Here is a 19,713-nt window from a genome sequence, read left to right as displayed (position 1 = left end):
TGATGGAAATCTGTGATTTGTGTCCTTCATCAAGATGAATGGCAATTGTGTAGAAGCTACTAATGTAGTACTTTTGCGGAAATATCAAATGTCTATACCAGGCATAGGCAAACTCGGCCCTCCAGATGTTTTGGGACTACAACTCCCATCATCCATAGCTAACAGGACCAGTGGTCAGGGATGATGGGAGTTGTAGTCCCAAAACATCTGGAGGGCTGAGTTTGCCTATGCCTGGTCTACACAGAAACTGAATATTGAGTGTTCTGGATAAACAGTTTCCAAAAAGCAACATAAAAAAACAAAATCCCACTATCTGCCAAGTGAACCATTTAAATTGATTTCCATTTATGTTGTTAAATATTTATCTTCAAAAGTCCCAGAAGGAAATCTTCAATCCCTTTTAATATAACGTTTGATCTGCCATCTACACAACCTTTTATTTTAGGCAGAGAGTTACTAAAATTCTATTGAACTCACCCAGATGTTCTTCTAGATGACCACAGATGGGCAACCTGCAGCAACAGGACTGAATGTAGACCTTTGTTCCAATTCCATGGGGGTTATGAGGATTGGGAAGCGGTATTGTTACCTCTGTTGACACTATACTTCTGCTGATGCAGTCTAGGATTGCATTAGGCATTTCAGCCACCACATTGCAGCAGTGACTCATGGTTTGTCTGTGGCTGCACCCACCAAAACTGACAGCTGTGATGAATTAACCCATACAAAGTCTTAAACGGACGGTCTGAGGGATACCAGGCAGGGATTTCACCAGCTAGAATAACAGGTGTCAGTCATATTAACTACAGAACTCTCCTTACACCAACAGGTCAGAGTTTCCCAGGTGACTCCACAAGCCCATACATTTCATTTATTTAGTAAAGACATGTAAAGATTCCAGGTGAGGTCAACTCACAAGTGAGAGAAACCAGTTAAGGTAACAAGTCCCTGCTGACAGATGGTCTCTTCTTCTATCCAGACTTCCATTTCCCGGAAGCTGGATGTTCAAATTGTGTGTTCCAATGGCCTTTAGATGCGCAGCATCTATTTCATCATTGCATAATAATAATTTATCAACAGCAAAGTTCTCATATTCCTAGTGGGCAGGCCTTGCGCTGACTATGAAAGTATCTGTAGATGACCTAAGATGGCACCTGATGAGCTAAGATGCAACTGAAACACTTTTGCAACAGGAGCCGTTGTCAGCTTAAAATCTCAGTCTTGATAATCCTCAAAAAAATCCAGATAAAGATCGCAACTCCCCTGGCCACCTATTTCTCATCTTCCATCAATACAACATGGTCTCACGTTTCCCTGTTACGTGAAAAGCCCACAAAAGCTATGAACACACAACTTATGAAAAGCCTTAGAAAAGGGAATTCTACTACCCAAGAATCCCACCATAAATTGGCCAACATGTCACAGCTTGTTATGTTTTTTACAAAAAGGAATCTTTATGATAACTCTCCAGACCCTTTTATAATTGAAACTAGGCTTCTACCTTCCTAAGAATTCTTCTTTCTAAATGACATTTTTCCCTTCCAGCAATATTTCTGTGCAACATGAGCACTGAAAAAAGTTCTATATAGAGACACTATTTCTTCTCTGGAATTTCCAAGAACAAGCATCCCGCCTCAGTGACAAATGAAACTTCAAAAACTCTTTCAAAGCAGGGGCATTTAAACCGAGGTTATCCTTGATGTTTATATTACATAGCAGGGATACTGGCAAGAAAATACCTTTCAAGCTCACTCTTCAGATATGTCATTGTGTTAACAGGTTCCCGACATTATTAATCGGGGAATTAGTTTGAAGAGAGATTTAAAAGAGCATCAAAAGTGATGTCTTTGGGATGCACAAGAAAAGGAAGATGCCCATTTCAAACTAATCGCCACGTATTTGGTATGCAGAGCAAACACCGCTGGGAACAGAACAACTGAACTATGAAAAAATCCTGAAGAAGCAACTCCACATTCCCCCGCCCCAATCACCTGCTTGAAGCATCAAGGAGAACCTGTTATTGAACAGTGGTAGCAATGTCAATGTGCCCTAGTAAAGTGTTTCCCAGTAACTATAAGCTAGACTCCACCTCCGGTATGGCTGTTAAGGAGCCAGTGTGGTGTAGTGGTTAAGAGCGGTAGTCTCGCAATCTGGGGAACCGGGTTCGCGTCTCCACTCCTCCACATGCAGCTGCTGGGTGACCTTGGGCCAGTCACACTTCTCTGAAGTCTCTCAGCCCCACTCACCTCACAGAGTGTTTGTTGTGGGGGAGGAAGGGAAAGGAGAATGTTAGCCGCTTTGAGACTCCTGAAGGGGAGTGATAAAGCGGGATAGCAAATCCAAACTCTTCTTCTTCTTAAAGCAAATGTATATTGCTGGTCACAGAATCAGAGTCAGAAGGGACTCGGAGGATCATCTAGTTTAATCCTCTGCAATGCTGGAATATGCAGCTGTCGCATACAGGGATCAAACCTGCAACCTTGGTGTTTTCAGCACCACACTCTAATCCAGTGTTTCCCAACCTTGGGTCTCCAGCTGTATTTGGACTACAATTCCCATCATCCCTAACCACTGCCCTTGCTAGCAAGGGGTGATGGGAGTTGTAGTCCAAAATCAGCTGGAGACCCAAGGTTGGGAAAGAGCCATCCTAACACTTGCAGCAACCAACACCGGCAAAGTATCATTCTGTGGCCAGTGCAAAAGAATCCCCTCAAGTGCCTTTACCAAGGTCATTCTAGGTGGTTAACACTTTGCACATGTCTAACCTCAATTGCAAATTTTAGAAGAAAGCTAAAAAGATAGAAGTTCATTCCATGCCTATTTATGAGCTGAGTCAAGGGATTGAATGGAATTTCAGCAAGGTCATTTTTCCAGATGAAGACAACCCCATGGAACTTTAATGCTTAGGAGCAAGACCCGCTAAATTCACTGTGACTTTGACATGGACGCTTTCTTAATATGATCAGACAGGGAGAACTCAGATTTCCCAAGTGTGACATAGATTCCAGTAGCCTTTAGCCAGTCTCTTAAATCTGCGGCTCTCCAACTAGAGTTGAACTCCAACTCCCATCAGCTTCAGCCCACAAGATTAACAACTCAGGGATCATGGGAGTTACTGAGTCCAACACCATTTGGATAGCCACTGCTTCTCCATCCTTGTTCTATTGGCTTGGAGACCAGACTAGGAACTTCTGTAATATTATGGGAATTGACTGCACTTATTTTAAATAAGCCAGCAAGAGGGAAGGAAGAGAGCAGGGATAAGAGAGGAGAGAAAGGAACCTGAAGAGAGCAGCCACATGAAAATTATTCTGTATGTGCTAGTCCACATTTTCAGTCACATGGCTCTGATCATGCGAGTTCATACAAGTCACACATACCAGACTACTAAGGACACCCAGTTTAGAAGGGTATTTGTATAAGTTCACCCTAATTCAGGACAGAATAATTGTCCTGGTGATGACCCAGATGCAGGTAAGAAGAGTTCAATGAAAGCGGTACTGCTACTCCAAATTTTGAACTCAGTTCCAAATTCAGACTCAGAAGGTAAAATGAATTCCTCAAACTAAGAACACAGCAGACTGCAGGTACAGGCATTTCAATCTTAAATTACAACATGTCAAGCGTGAAGAAATGTATTACACTGTCTGATTCTATCAGCATCTTTATTGATTCTGCTAAGAGCTCCAAGAATCAACATCCTATTGATGAAAATGGAACAGCAAGAGGTGCAGTCATTCCTCCCAGTCTGGTCATAGCAATTTATAGCTTTCTGAACAAGAGATGCCGCTTTATATGTGGGTCAAGTAATTTTGTTGTAAGACAGCCTGAATAGCAACTGCCTCCAACAAGTGATGCTCTCTGTGCTGACAGCATAAAGTACCACTGACACCATGTTTGTATGACAAGCACCAAGCACAGAAGCAAGCAACTGGGCACTAGACAAAAAGTCTCCAGAAACCTGCAATTACTTCAAGGCATCCAAGTTCAATACCCAGCATCTATGGCAGAGTTCCCCATTATGGAACTCTTGTGCCCACAAGGCCCCTATTCCTCCTTCCCTTAAAAATGACTTCCATCTTGGTTATGAGTTGGCAATGGTGGTTACTTTTTGGTCTCCTGAAAAATTCCTAGAACTTAAGGAGGAAGTTGGAAAAGTGGTCTCTTTCCCACTTCCTCTTTCAGCTCTAATCCTAAATTTTCTTTCAACCAAACTTCGACTTAAAGGGGCCTGCAACTCAGAATACTGCATTTCTGATATTCAAACAACATACGGTATATATTTGCAAAACAGTTTCCCCCATGCTGTTATGATATTAGCCATCCATTTTTCACCCCCAAAGCATCCATTTCCCATCCCTTCTGGTGACAAGCATGAGCTACCTGGGGAGTGAAACATGTTGCCCACCAGATGTTATGGGACAACAATTCCCACCACCCCAAAAGCATTGGCCATGCTGGTTGGGATTGACAGGAGTCCAATAACATCTGGAGGGCCACAAGGTCCTAAGAACATAAGGTTGTAAGAACATAAGAACATATGTTCAGGTCTCCACCTCTGAGCAACCTATAGGTCATTTTTTGAAAATCATTAAGTGATAACAAAGGCAAAGCATTGTTGCTAGTTAATACATCAAAGGACTCACAGCAACACGTACACGAAAAGTGCAGAAAAAAGAACACAAAGCACATAATCGAGGAGATTATCTCCCACCAGAAGATACTATGCACCTGGAAAGGCATATAAAGTGAGGAACAGGGGCGATCTTCCAGGAGACTGCAGCTAGAGATGTCCCTCAACTAAAAAAATTAGTTGGCAACCAGGTCGAAAGATATATGCATCATTTGGAGAGAGTACCACTTTAAAAATAAATTAAGCACAACGAAAAGGGGTGCTTCATTAACAAGTTCCCACCTTGCCTCCCACATTTCAAAAAAATGAGTCAAAAGCATCTGTCCAAGAAGTGCTCTACAATAGTTGTCTACTAATAAGGCTCTGGTGCTCTATCATACATAGCATATACTGAGTTCATATCTAGTGGCACCAGGGACACCTTTTGGATTGGGGAAAGGTTTCTGGAAAACATCTGCCCTCCACCCCCATCTCTGAGTTCTAAAGACATACTTTTCTTGAATGGTCTTTGGGGATGAAAATGCAAGGTTGACAATTCAGTTAGAATGGTTGGACCATGCACCCTATGCTAGTTTTAGCCTGTTTTAGCCTGTGGTCATTTGGTCTTATTGTAATTAGATATAATAGTTATTGTATTTTAATCATTTTTATAGATGTATCTTAGCTATTGCAGAGTTTTGTCAGACGATGGTTCTGAAAAGCAGCATATAAGCCTTTTAAATAAAAGAAGCAAGGCATTAATTATAAAATGTGTTCAGTCTTTAAAATGCTGCAAGACTTTGTCCCTCCTCACACCTTGCAAGCATTGCAATAAATTAACAATCACTCAGCAATCTATCCAAGGGTTGGCAACTGCCAAATGCTCCTCCTCCTCTGCCCTTGGACATAAAAAAGTGGTGTGGAGGGGTGTAAAATATGCTACGCGAAAGCCATGCCATATATTGGAAGGAACAGAAGCAGTTCCATTGTTTACTGTACAGTATTTATTTTAGGTAAGCTGTTTGGGGGATCCTTCTGGATCCAGAGGCAGTAGGGAAGTCAGATAAATAATCACATTTGACACTTGAACCATAAGGATGCAGTATTTTCATTCTCGTTGCTTCCTTTGCTCTTCTCCCCCCCCCCCACCGCCATTTATACTCCAGGGTGCTACAGCCAGAAGTCCACAGTCCACTTAATGCATCTGATGATGCAAGCTGCAGACTACAAAAGCTCATGTCACAGTAAATCATTTTAAGATTGGCTCAGTGAAGAGGCTGAAGGAACATGATGCAATTCTACTGCTGAAGTTAAGCTAACTGACCCTGGATGGGAAATCAACAGAAAATTGCATAAAGTTATTTGAAGAATACATGGGTGCACAACTATTATCACTAAAGTTTCTAGAACAGTTTTTAATTTTATTTTTATCTTTGCCAGCACAGACTGACACTATAATCTTTTGTAATTCTTTCTTCAGGTTTCAAACCATATGTCAGGAGAAAGGACTACAGCTCAGTGGGAGAATATATACTTTCCATGCTTAAATTCCCAATTCTAATCCCCTATTGAAATATTCTCAGGTATTCTTCCTGGTATCAGGGAAGAAAGAGACCCCAGTGGGAATACCCAACTAGCCAACACGTCCAATGGTATGAGATGATTGGAACTGTAATCCAGCAATATTTGGAGGGCACCATCCTGTCTGCCTCTCATAGATGCTCCAGTGATTCAGCTTTATAGGTTCATAAAACATTAACTGCAAAATGGACCTTGGATTTCTTATTCAAACAAGGCGTTCAGTTTAATCCAAAAGTTAAGTGCTAATTTCTGTTTACCCATATACAAATGACAATGCTAGAAGAACATGAACTTCCATTCACTGCCTCAGTCATGGAGGGCAGAGGTCACCTGGTTCAAGATGACGCTGGAATGCTGACTCACTTTGCCTGTCAGCAACTGAAGTGTCAAAGCACGACTCCTTTCCAAGCACATTATAACACAGTCCCCCAAAGTTATGCAAGGTCTATTAGAATTAGAGCAAGATTTTCGTTTCATCTGGCCAACAAAAATAGATTAAAATAGATCTGTTTTAATCTTCTAACCCCCCTAAGTCCCCATATCCTGCTTTGAGAATAACCCTTTGGTGTTTTTTAATTGTCTCACTGTTGTTTTATTTATTATCTAGAATAGCCGCCATCACCAGAAAGGATGTAAATGATAAATGAGGCCAATCCTATGCTCGGGGGCAGGGGGGCAGGCAGCTGAGAGTCTATAGGATTCAGCAGAAGGGCCACCAGAGGGACCCTGGCACAAAGCACAGCTCTCTGCCACAGTCCCACCATCCATGATCTGCAGGCGGTGAAGCCCCAAATCCAGACCCAGCTTCCTCTTCCCCAAGCATGATGCCAATCATGCCCTGAAACTATGCCAACCACTGCAGCTGAATTAACAATGAAAGGGTAGGGAAGAGAAGACTCCACCTCCCACCCTGGCCACCAGTAGCTCTCAGGGATTTGGATGTGGCAGTTGTTCCAAGGACTCACTCATTCCCAGATGGAACCTTGTGCTCATCAGTAGCCGAAATAACTACCTATTCTTGTTTATACTGTCTTCCCTTCCCTTCCCTTCCCTTCCCTTCCCTTCCTTCTCCTTCACTGCCTCCCATGTCAGATTCTGCTCTGCAAGCCCTCTCATGTAGGAACCTGTCCATTAGGGCTTGCAAAGCACCGTGCACATTGAGGAAGATATGCAATAAAGAAAACATTAATATGGACACTTCTTTTGGAAGCTAGTTCTCAATATTTCCCTTTTTAATCCCCCATTACACAATAATAAATCAAAAATAGCTTGCAAATACAAACAAACCCAAGTGTGCCCTTGAATCTCAACCCCGCCAATTAAATTTGCCAGGCCAATTAATCAACTAGAGCTTTATTATTTATTCATCCATTCATTCTGAAATTGACATCCTGCCAACCAGCTAGGAATGGCTCTCATGGTGGCCATCAATACATTAAAAGCATTTATAGCTAAACAATATTTTTAAAACTGTACTTTTAAGCAAACAACAAGCTCGTCTAGAAAGGCAACCATTTAGTTGATTAATCTACCAATTAAGTCAATTAAAGCTTGCAGACCAGTTGTAAGCAACTGATGTTTTGGTGGGAGGCCCAAGAACATGAATACATGAAGTTGTCTCATACAGGGTCAAACCACTGGTCAAGGCAGCCCAGTTCTTCCTATTCTGACTAATGGGAGATTCCCCCAAATTCTCGGGGCTCAAGAGAAGTTTTTTATTGTTCTCACTTAATTAACCAACCACACACTTTATTAACTAACTGTGCAATCCTGTACAAGTCTACTAAGGTGTCAGTCCTATTGAGTACAATGGAGTTTACTGCCAGGTTAAGTGGGCAAATGATGGAAAGAAATCTTGAGCAGCAGTCAGACACACAAACCATTCACTGAACTTCAAAAGCAGCTGGTGATAGAATTGTGGCCTTTGACTTGATTTCAAAAGGCCGACTATTATAAAGTTTTGGAATGTAATGAACTTAATGACATCTGTACACATTCTGCAAAACTGTAATATTCAACTTGATAAGCCAACCTGGCAAAGACAATCAGCAAGGAGGAGGTGAAATCTAACAGCATCTTTACTACTCATCAGTTTGAAAGCAAGTTAGCATATAAAAGGTACTTTTAGACCAATGGTTCTCCAACTTAGATACCTGCTGTGCTTCTTTGCATTTAGCCTTCAGGATACTGCAAATCTTCTTTTACAGTTCAGGAAACAGCAACAAGACTATTCACACTTACAAGCAGTGAGAACTTCCTAATCAACACCACCATGTAAATGCCCCTATTTTCAGAAAGAGGAATTGGAAATTACTCTAGTTAAAACTCCCAAAGGTCATACTATGCAAATCAACCCTGGTGCACCTTCAATGCTAGAGGAACCAGCAGGGTTCTATTTCAGAAACAAGCATGTATGTAAACGGAAGCCCTATTTGAGATTGAGACCAACACACACATTCAGGCTCCAGGTGGGAAACCAAAACCTTATTACAATAGCTTCAGTTCCGTCACAGATGTATACATTACATTAGATCATTTCATCACGTAAATGGGAATCAAGTTACTAAAAGTTACAGCGTGCAACGTATACAAAATGGCAATGTCAAATCAATTGTAAAGTTCAAAAATTGTATAGAAACAATTTGCTAATTACTGCTTAAAAAAAAAAACAACTCAATGAGACTTCAAGTACATAACCCAGATTCAGCTCCAGCAGTGCTTTAAAAGCAAAGTTACATGCAACTTTCGGTAATTGCACCAAAACACAAAGAACTTCTAACTTTTTCTAATGAAGACTATGGGGAAGCAATTTCTGTGCTGCTACATTAACACAATCACCCCTTATCCCATATCAAATCCAACTGAATGCTATGAAGACAGGTGAAATCTATATTCAGGTAAGGATTCCTGTTTATGCACGGATCCTCTCAACAGAATCAGGGGCTACATGTTAAAGATTATGGCCCTAATCATTTGATTGCTTACCAGGTATTAGTACTCTGAAACCATCCCGTTTCAAGTAAAAAATGTCATCCACACAGCAAGTGTACAATTAAGACTTTAAACGAAAACTCGCCACCAGCTCACTCAATAAGTGGCAAATTAGTTTTTTTAAAGAGCATGCAAAGAATTTAAATGAAGCTGATCTCAACTTCAAACAAAAGCTGAAAAATTCTTTATATCCATTGCTTTTGAAAATTTAAGAACAGTCCACCATCATGAGTCAGGCTAGTCAAGACAAATATCATAAAAAGCATTTCAGAATTTCCTTGTGTCAAGTTAATAACCCTGAATTAAGGCAAGTACAGAGAAGAAGCTATTTTCATTCCAAAAACTTTATTAAAATTATTAAATTTGGCTTCAGAATTGGCCACAATGTTCATGCAGGTAAATAGCTCAAGAGTGGGGAGACCTGTTTACTTCTAGAGGCTGCTGGACTACAACTCCCATCATTCCTGACCACTGGCCATGCTGGCTGGGGCTGATGGGAGTTGGAGTCCAACAATACCTGGAGGACCACAGATTCTCTATACTTAAATTACCACTTTAGCAACAATAGTCAGCTACTTTTATTTCACATACAAATGGATCCCGATTAAGTTTGAATACAGTTCTCCCTTTTTCTTTATTGGCTAGTCGTCATACTGCAGAATCTGGTGAGTTTTCTGAACGAGATGCACAATTTAATTTTAACCTACTTTATTTTCAGAGATGCAAGTGCCATGTATCAAGCACAGGTCACTTTTAAAAGGTGTCTTTGTAGTTTCTTACAACCCCCTTTCTATATTTTGAAATACTTTCTCTTACTTCCACAGCTAGCTATGCGGAGAAAAGCCTCTGGCATCTCTCCAGCTTTAAACCAGTTACAATTTATTTTTGACAAATCCTATTGAAATCACTCAATCATATGAGCAGTATTTTTAGCAGAATGCAACAAACACTTTCAGGATTAGGGATGATGGAGAGACTCACTTTTATAATCATTCTCAAGCAAACTATTCCAACTAAAAGGACAATATACCCAGATATCTGATGGGGGGGGGAGAGACTGGTCTGCTGTCTGTAAGCATTTGGATAGATAAAAATATAGGGGGGCTTTGTCAAATTGGCAGCTAATGCAAAATAATGATTTTTGACTAGGAACTATTGATTTCACTGGATTGTAGGATGACAGCCTATGGGGGGGGGAGTGGATTTTTCACTAGACGCCTCTTAAACACATTTCCTCACCGGAATTTTCTAGATTAAGCTTGTGTACACAGCCGTGTCTCTTAACTTTTGTAGGTTGCCTGATACAATGACTAGCACAGAATGAGTAATATTAGCAGTGATGAACCTCAGCATGGGCCCAAACAATATCACAAGCTTACCTGCAATTTGTAATGCATAATTCACACTGTTATGTAAAGAACTAGCGTGGTGTAATGGTTAAAGAGTTGGGACTAGGACCTGGGAGACCAGGGTTCAAACACCTTGAGTTCCTTGGATAAAAGGTGGGATTAAAATGTAACAAAATGTATAAATAAATACCTCTTACTGCCCTTCCAAAAATAATAATAATAATAATAATATAGTTTAAAGAAACCTAAAGCTATGGTACCAAAAAATAAATAAATCTTAAGGTATGTTTTTCCATTTGTAACTATCTAGCCAGCCAAAATACAAAACTGAAATATTAATTAGCATCATTCTGTCTGCTGGCAACAAGGAGTTTTAATCTGGCTATCTAATGCCAGCGCAGAGTGGCTTAAAGCAACCCTTTCCCAACCCTCCAGAGAACAGAAGAAAGCACTGCAGTCTCCCAAAGTAGTTACAAAGGTAGCTTTCCCTGCTCTTTGGACCCAAGATAGCGGTCATTCGAAGGGGAGGCGATTGCAACATTCAAGACCTTCGCAAGCGCACATTATCTAAGGCCTGGTGGCAGCACAGGGCACTGGGGGGGTGGGGAACAGGGAATAAAGCCTGAGCCGCGAGGAGGAGGACTGCACTGAAACGTGGGTCCTCCTGGCAGTGACATAACCGAACCTGGCCACTGCAGTCTGGAAGCATCACGATTTTGGGAAGCGGGTGGAGGACGAAGAAGAAGAAAGGGGCAGGGAGAGCCAGGCTGGCTACTCAGATCTGGAGATCCGTGCATGGAAAAGCAATGCGGAAGGCGCTTGTGGAAAGGAGCACCATCGGGGTGTTTGGAGGAGGGCTCCTCCTGAGCTGTTGCGGGAGCGGGCGAGGGAAATAAAAACAAAACGGGCGCTGCGAACACAATAAGTAAAGTCTCCAGCAATGGAGCCTCGGGCGGCGTGTGCGCGGGGCCTGGCCGCGCAATGTCGCCGCGCAGAGCGCAGACCACCGCGCTCCAACCCGGGCGCAGATGGAGACCGCGCGCACGCGGCCACCGAGTCGCCTTTTGCTCTCTCCGCCGGGGTGGGCGCAGCGCAAGCGGAGCAGCAGCCCGATCCTCAGGAGCAGCGCACAGCCACTGGAGGGGAGGGGATGCGAGCAGGCTCCGTGGGGGAGGCGCTAGGGAGAGAGGGAGCAAGGCAGTGGCGGACCGGGGCCGAGCAGGGGCTGTGTGCCTCGCAAGGAGAAACGGGGACAGGATCAGACCCTTCCCCCCCCCCAGCCCCCGTCTTTGTCTCCCTTTCCCTCCTCGGCTTACCCGCCAGCTCGTCCGGCTCCAGCCCGCTGTCGGCATCGATCCCGCACAGCACGAAGTAGTGCGCAAAGCGGCAGGGCGCCGAGCCCGAGCCGGGCCCGGGGGGCACCGCGCTGCCGCTCATCCCTCCGCCAGCGTCCGCGCTCTCTCTCGGGCAGGATCCCAAGCAGCAGGGGCAGTGCCGCTAACGCATCAGCACCAGCAGCCGCGCTCCTTCCATGGCGCAAGTCCGCCCGGGTGGCGGCCTCCTTCGCCGAGGGGCGCACGGCCGAGCGGGAGGAAGACGAGGACGCGGCGCCGGCGGTAGTGGCAACAGCAGTGGCAGCGGCGCCCCTCGGTCAGCTGAGGCTGCAGCCGGCGCTCGAGCCCCGCTAGGCACCGTCCCGCCGTCGCCTCTGCCGCCTCCCCCTGCCGGTCAGACGCTAAGCCGCGCCGCGGGAGGGAGAAGGAGCGCACCGGCCCGCTTCCGCCCCGCCTCCTCGGCGGGACATTTAAACCACGCTTGGCGCACGAAGCGAGGCTCGGCAACCCAAGGCCGGGATTGGTTTGGTTCTCAGCCGCCTCCCGAAACGCGTGAAATTTTGCTTGACGGACCACCTGAATTCTTTTCCTGCCTGTTGTAGCAATTGCAATGCGCTGTGCTAGATGCTGTAAGGTTTTTAATTGTATTTTTAGTGCCTCTCCTGTTTCTCTTCTTGTTGCATTACCATTTGAATCCCATAGAATACAAGGTATAAGAAGGAATCGGAATACAATTTAAAATAATGAAGAATATTAACTACAGGCTTGCCATGGATCATCTGAGTAAAGCAAATACTGTATGCACAAGGAAGAGGTGAAGATGCACCGAGCTAACAAAACAAGAGTGGTCAAGAAGCCAAAGCAGAGAAAATGACGCCGGCAGGATGGCTCCTTCCCCCCATATCTGTCCACCAAAAGTGGGAAGTGAAGCTCAGACATATGCAGAGACATGAGAGAGAGAGAGAGACAGGCAGGCAGGCAAGATAAAAAGGCTGGAATGGATCCGCGGCTTTTGCCTGCAGAAAACTGCACCCCATGGATCCATTCCAGCCTTTTTTTCTGCCTGCAGCTCACTTGATCCACTTGATCCCCTTCAATAAATATATAAAATTAGAGTATGTTTGGACACACTTGGCACACACCCCTGAGCACACCTGGTACAGCCCAAAGGGTTGTTAAGGTGCAACATGATTTTAACGAAGATCACACTTAGGAATAAAAAACTCAGGGTTTTTCATTCCAAAATAACCTTGAGTTACTCCCAATTACATTTCTGTACATCCTAGTACAAGAGTCAGAAACCTTTTTCAGCCTGAAGGCCACATTCCCTTCTAGATGTTGGAAGATGTTTGGTGATACCACAGGAAAAGGCACCGTTTCTTAATTCTAAGAGCATTATTTGGCTTCCTAAAGATTTTTAATCATGCTACTTAAGTAACCTTAGCAATGCCAGAATATCTCTGCTTTCTATGGCCAATCTTTTGTCTTGATTTGATCACTTAATCTCAGCAATTATCAAGTTAAGTGATTTGATCAAATCAAGACAAATGATTTGTTTTCATACTGCATATTTTAATCAACTTACCAGTGCCAGGTTGTCTATGCTGTCTTCTTTTTTGCAAATGGTTCCCTGCCCTACTGTTAATACAATCACCTCAGCATTTGTTACCCATTTAGAAGGTTACTGTAAAATATTAAAGACACACCTATTCAACATATATAAATTTAAGCTTTAATTATCACTGACGGTAACTTTTGTATCCCATTGCCATTCAAATCCCACCTTACAATTTTCCCTTTATATGCCTGGCTGCTAAGATTTCACATAATGCATCTGATGAAGTGAGGTTGAATTTGTTAGTCTCTTAAAGCACTGCAAGGCTCTTTGCTAGTTTTTACTTTGCTCTGTAAGCCCTCTTGCAATAGGGCTGCCATTGAGGTCAGGGAAGTATGCACCTCCTCATACTGGATTGATTGGTAGTCTGTTCTGTGGCTGTGTGTGGCAGTTCCCCTCCTATTTGTAGTCTGATGTATTTATAGGACTCCTTTAAGGGCTATCACAAGTTGCTGAACATCTACACCCTTGTTGTTGCCTACAGCTGTCTGAATTAGATTCTCTGCTATGTTCACAGTTTAGGACTAAATGCATGCAAGCTGAGAGCAGTCTCTGGGAACTGGCTCATGGGCACATGTGTTCTGTTAAGTTGTAGGTGAACATATCAGACGAAACAGTGATTCTTTAAACAGCTCTTGTTTATTCACAGGCCAGAACAGAACTGAACTGAAAGGTTCAGCCAGCCTGCTTATACAGAGCTCCACTACATTGGAACAGTAACCACTTTCTGTAACTATCCAATCACCGAACGTCACTTTCAATCCCTTATTTGCATATGTGGACCTGAGTGAAAACTATCTAGAGTATCCCCCTGCTGGCCCAGGGTGAGAACTTCAGTACATAACATGTTCCAAAACTGAAAAGAGAATGGTGAACGTGGAAGAGGGAAACAGGTCTGGTGTGTGGTCGGGAAGACCTTGGGCATGTCAAATATGGGAGTGGAGCTTTGAACACAACCTCAAGCTACATTTAATGGCAAAACACATATTTGAATGTCTAAAAGGAGCACACCTAGAAAACACCTCTGTCTGAGACATAAGAAGAGCTTTACTAGATCAGGCCAAGGGTTCATATAATCCAACATATTGGCCTTATGGTGGCCAACCAGATGCCTATGGAAAGCCCATAAGCAGAAGCTGGATTCAACAACAAGTAGGAGCGGGGAGAAGAGGGAGGGGGGAAGAGAGAGAGAGAAAGAAGTAGGAGCAGTGGAGTTAAAGATGCTGGGGAGCAGCTGCGAGACCAGGCAGACAGGTCCTGAATTAGATTGACTTTTCATTTGATTCTGTCTGAATTTACTTCCAGGTGTAAAAAAAAAAAGTAAACCCACTTAAGGAGAAGTGAGCACTACAGTATTGAACATATTGGGACTTACATTTGAATAAACATGCATAGGATTAGGCTAAAATCCAATGCACACTTATCTAACAGTGATAATGTTGAATTTAACTCTAAGTAAACCTCAGGTGTGCACTGAATGGCTCAATCAATTCTAAGTAAACCACTGGCTCAATCATTTGCACACTTAGGTTGGCCTGTTGCCTTACTTAAGTGGGTTGTATTTTGAATAAATATGCAAAGTTCTCTTAGCTGTGTTAGTCACACGGCTCTTTGCATCCTGCCCCTCTGAACAAGCCAAGTTAAGCAGGGCCTCTTGTCTGAATCTAGTCACCATCTTTACAGGTATTTCAGATTGCAACATAACTAGAGTTGGGTGTTCTTCATAGCAAGAGAGGAAGTATTTCATTTTTAAATATGAATTTTTCTCAGCAAGAAAGTTGCCTCTGAAAAAAAAGTTTATTTCCAAGGGTTTGGGGCAGTGGCAGAGGAAAGGGAGTGGGGGTGGGTACGGGTCATCCCCTGGGGGGGTGACAAAATGAGGTTTTATTAAAAAAATGGACTCATGAAACTTTTTAGGAGTGACGTGGTGGCTTAGGCATCTGCAGGTTCTACGCTACCTAAAACGGCAGCGTGGGACCTGCGTCTGCCTACTGCCTCTTCCTCAGCCGCCCTACAGCTGAGGGGGAGGCAGCGGAGAGACTCCAAGCATCATTGGAGAGGCTCGCCCCCATGGGTGGCTTGCCCTGCCCCTGACTGCAGGACACACCCCCGCACCAGGCACCCAAGCGGCTAGCTGCACCACTGGTTTGGGGTATTTTCAGATTCACAAAGAACAGCATTAGAGGCTCCTGCACCTTTGTCAGGTATCAGGCACTCAGCCTTTCCTGTAACGGCACTGCCATCTTTCCCTGCTTAAAAAAGCCCTATCTATTTTGCACTGTTTTATGCTGTCACTTTTGGTTTTAATGGTGCTGATGAATATGAAGCTGCTTTATACCAGGACATCCTATTGTCTATTTAGCTCAGCATTGTTTGCTCCAGCTGGAAGTTGGTGCCAAAGTTTCTACAGAGATGTTTCCCACCATCTTTCCTATGCAAAGGATGTATTCTTTCATGGTGCTTTAACCATGCTGAAGGAAGAGAGCAGGGGCTTGGCTGGAGACTGATGTATTTTAAAGTCAGTGTCATTCTTGCCATAATTGCAATATACTGTATATATTTTTCTTTTGAAATAATAATAATAATAATAATAATAATAATAATAATAATAATGTATAGATAATTTTGCAAACAGGAAAGGGAATGTGCTCAGTTAACTAACACACACAAAAATGCATGTTTACTTTGGAGCAAGTTACACTATGTCCAAAGCGGTTTGCTTCCCGTCACATCTGTTTAGAATTGCAGCCTAGTTTTGGGATTGCACCTCTGGAACTAGAAAATAATAGCATAGCTACTTACTGCTCAACTCTATTTTGGAAGCATCATCTTTTGTATTATAAATTAACATCCACTCCTGGATTAACCTTTTGCCTGCAGTAATTATCAGCTCCATTCAAACACTCATCTTTGATTCATGGCCAGTTCTTGGACAGATGGAATAAGAAGGTTCAGCTATAGAGACATTTTTTAACCCAATTAATTGCCATTTTTTTATTGCAATGACTTATTTCCCCCTTTGAATTTTCAGTTCTAGCTTCCTGCATTAATAATAGCATTTTTCCTTAATCTCCTCTGAAGCCTTTACCTTTCAGAAGCTGCCAGCCTAAATTGGGTCAACAGCTGACACATATATTAAAGTCTTTTTGGTTTTGCTATAAAGGATTAGACCATTTGTCAATCAAGCCCTATCTCATGCACCCTAGAAATAGTTTTTTAAAAACCCATTTTTAATTGTAGTGCCATACAACTGGGAGTAAATCTTTCTATGTTCACCAAGGCTTACTCACTGATAAATTCTGAAAGCAATTCTAAATTTACTTATTTGTTAGTTTCCCAGTGATGAGGACCCTGTCCTTTGTTGTCAGCCAAGAACAAATATATCTGACAAGTCAAGGCTGCCCCACCCCTTAATCTTGAAGATTAAAGTTGTACCCAAGCAATTCACTTTATATTTGACCCTATAAACCAAGGAGAGCACCCAAGGTGGCTGACACCCAACTCTTAAGGAGCAAAACTTTTGCCTGCAGCCGCAATGCTTGATTTGTTGAAATGTAGAAGGCATGCTAATGATAGGACTAATGCAAGCTTCTCTAGAAGCCTATGCTGAAAAACTGCTAAATGTAGCCAATTTGAATTTGTTTTAGCCACAACACAAAATCAGTACAAAATACGTTAAGAAAGCAGTTGTGTTTGGTCACATCCATACAATACATTTAACACACATGGTTTCCCCCAAAGAATCCTGGGAACTGCAGTTTGCCCCTCACACAGATACAATTGCCAGCACACTTAGCAAACTACAGTTCCCAAGATTCTTGTGGGGGAGTGACCCATGCACTTTTAATGTATGGTGTAGACATGACCTTAGTTGTAGAGCTTTAAACGATGCGCAGCTGGATGCATAAACCAGCCACCTTTGACACTGTGATGCTGGGAAAAATGGAAATTTAAATAGCCGTTACCAAAGTTCAAACTGAAATACAGACACCAGTTTGTAATTGGACCAAGGAGTGGTTTAGAGCTGCAGCAGCCCCTGCTATTACCCTAGGGAACAAGGCCGAGGCCGTTCAAATGCTGCTGGACTCCCATCAGACTCAGCCAGCAGGACGTAAGACCAGGAAAGAGTTGTCCAGTGGTACCTCGGGTTACATACGCTTCAGGTTACAGACTCCGCTAACCCAAAAAAAAGTACCTTGGGTTAAGAACTTTGCTTCAGGATGAGAACAGAAATCGTGCTCCGCCGGCGTGGCAGCAGCAGGAGGCCCCATTAGCTAAAGTGGTGCTTCAGGTTAAGAACAGCTTCAGGTTAAGAACAGACCTCCAGAACGAATTAAGTACTTAACCTGAGGTACCACTGTATTCAAAAATCTTCAATACAATAAATGAGAGACCACATGGAAACCATTAAGAAAACTGCTCACAGGAGCACATCTAATAACTGAATAATCTGGAGCTACTTGTTTTGTGCTACTATAGAATATACAGTGGTACCTCAGGTTAAGTACTTAATTTGTTCTGGAGGTCCGTACTTAACCTGAAACTGTTCTTAACCTGAAGCACCACTTTAGCTAATGGGGCCTCCTGCTGCTGCCGCGCCGCCGCAGCACGATTTCTGTTCTCATCCTGAAGCAAAGTTCTTAACCTGAAGCACTATTTCTGGGTTAGCAGAGTCTGTAGCCTGAAGCTTCTGTAACCTGAAGCGTATGTAACCTGAGGTACCACTGTAGTTGTAGTTCAGCAACATGTGGCTGGACACAAGTCCTCCACCCTTGCCCTATAACAATTCCTTATGATAAGGTTGACATATTTCAAAAAGTGAAAATCCGGACTCAAAAGTTGTTGAGCTTTTTAAAGTTTTGCCCAAAGTTGTTTTGCTTTTCATTATTTTAGCCTTTTTGAGACAGATACAGATAGAAGCTTAGCAGCAGGCTCATAGGCAAGGCAAAGCTCTTATTTCACGTTGAACAACATCACTATCGCGTTGTGCAAGTCTGCATAGAATGTGCAGCCTGTTTTCCAGAAGCACAGAAAAGTTCCACCCCTCGCAATTAACAACGTAAGAATACAGTGGTACCTCGCAAGACGAATGCCTCGCAAGACAAAAGGGTTTTTGGTTTTTTGAGTTGCTTCGCAAGACGATTTTCCCTATGGGCTTGCTTCGCAAGACGGAAACGTCTTGCAAGTTTGTTTCCTTTTTCTTAACACCGTTAATACAGTTGCGACTTGACTTCGAGGAGCAACTCATAGAACGCGGTGTGGTAGCCTTTTTTGAGGTTTTTAAAGACTTTGGTGATTTTTGAAGCTTTTCCAAAACTTTCCCAACACCGTGCTTCGCAAGACGAAAAAAATCGCAAGACGACAAAACTCGCGGAACGAATTAATTTCGTCTTGCGAGGCACCACTGTAGTCTGCTGGATCAGGCCACTAGCCCGTCTAGTCCAGCATCCTGTTCTCACAATGGCTGACAGATGCCTATGGGAGGGAAACCAGGGAGCAGAACATAGGCACAACAGCACTCTCCCCTTCCATTCCAGCAACTGGTATTCAGAACATTGCTGCCTCCAACTGTGAATCTAATGATCTTTTAAAGCCATCCAAGTCAGGGGGCCCCACTGCCTCTTGGGAGAGTTCCACTGTTTGACTGACTATGCATTGCTTGAAGAAGTGCTTTATGTGTCCTACATCTTCCAACAACATCTTTTCTCAACAAAGACCCACTCTTCCCACCTCTGTAAAGGGCTGGAAGGCTATGGAAAAGTGCTATGGAAATGCAAAGCCTCCTGACTCAAGTAAATCCTGCAATTGTCATGTAAATGCAGACAAGCCAAATTGTTGGCATCTATCTGTTGACAAGCCCCATCTGCCCCTCACTTCCCTCTACAGCACATGCAGAAAACCGGCTTCTTGGCCATTGGACCCACTATTGGTCCACCCCATTGCTGGAGCCTGTCTCTGCATGCAGGGGAAGTCCCTACTAAGGTTACCTTCATCTGTTTTAGCCGGCCAGTTGAAACCATTCTTGGGGTGTGGCTGCCATTGCATGTGGACAGCTTCTAGGAGCCACAGGTGAGAGCTGAGTGCAGGGCAGGGACTAAAGGTGAACAAACTGCCCCCACCTGAGGTACTGCCCCTCCCATAACACCCTAAATAATCAAGCTAGGTGTTAATCGTCACTCTCAGGAGCAGCTTTTAAGGGTGGGAGGCATGGAGGGAGAAATCAACAACAAT

General features: G+C 43.4%; 1 protein-coding gene across 6 annotated transcripts in view; it reads right to left on the bottom strand.

Moving 5' to 3' along the window:
* DENND5B (DENN domain containing 5B) overlaps positions 1-12,255 on the bottom strand; it is a 97,746-nt gene extending 85,491 nt beyond the window's left edge. For 3 of the 6 annotated variants that reach the window (XM_082240375.1, XM_082240374.1, XM_082240373.1), the window contains exon 1: positions 11,850-12,254. In XM_082240375.1, the coding sequence (XP_082096501.1) occupies positions 11,850-11,970 (121 nt within the window). In that variant the 5' untranslated portion in view covers positions 11,971-12,254. Of the gene's footprint in view, positions 1-11,849 lie in introns of all 6 variants that reach the window. The other 3 variants (XM_082240372.1, XM_082240376.1, XM_082240377.1) reach the window with 3 other exon arrangements.
* Positions 12,256-19,713: the final 7,458 nt, after the last annotated feature.

The sequence above is a fragment of the Podarcis vaucheri genome (assembly GCF_965113315.1).
Source record: "Podarcis vaucheri genome assembly, chromosome: 10".
Classification (NCBI taxonomy): domain Eukaryota; kingdom Metazoa; phylum Chordata; class Lepidosauria; order Squamata; family Lacertidae; genus Podarcis; species Podarcis vaucheri.
The sequence above is the reverse complement of the archived record's forward strand: the minus strand, read 5'-3'. Positions and strand labels throughout refer to the sequence as shown.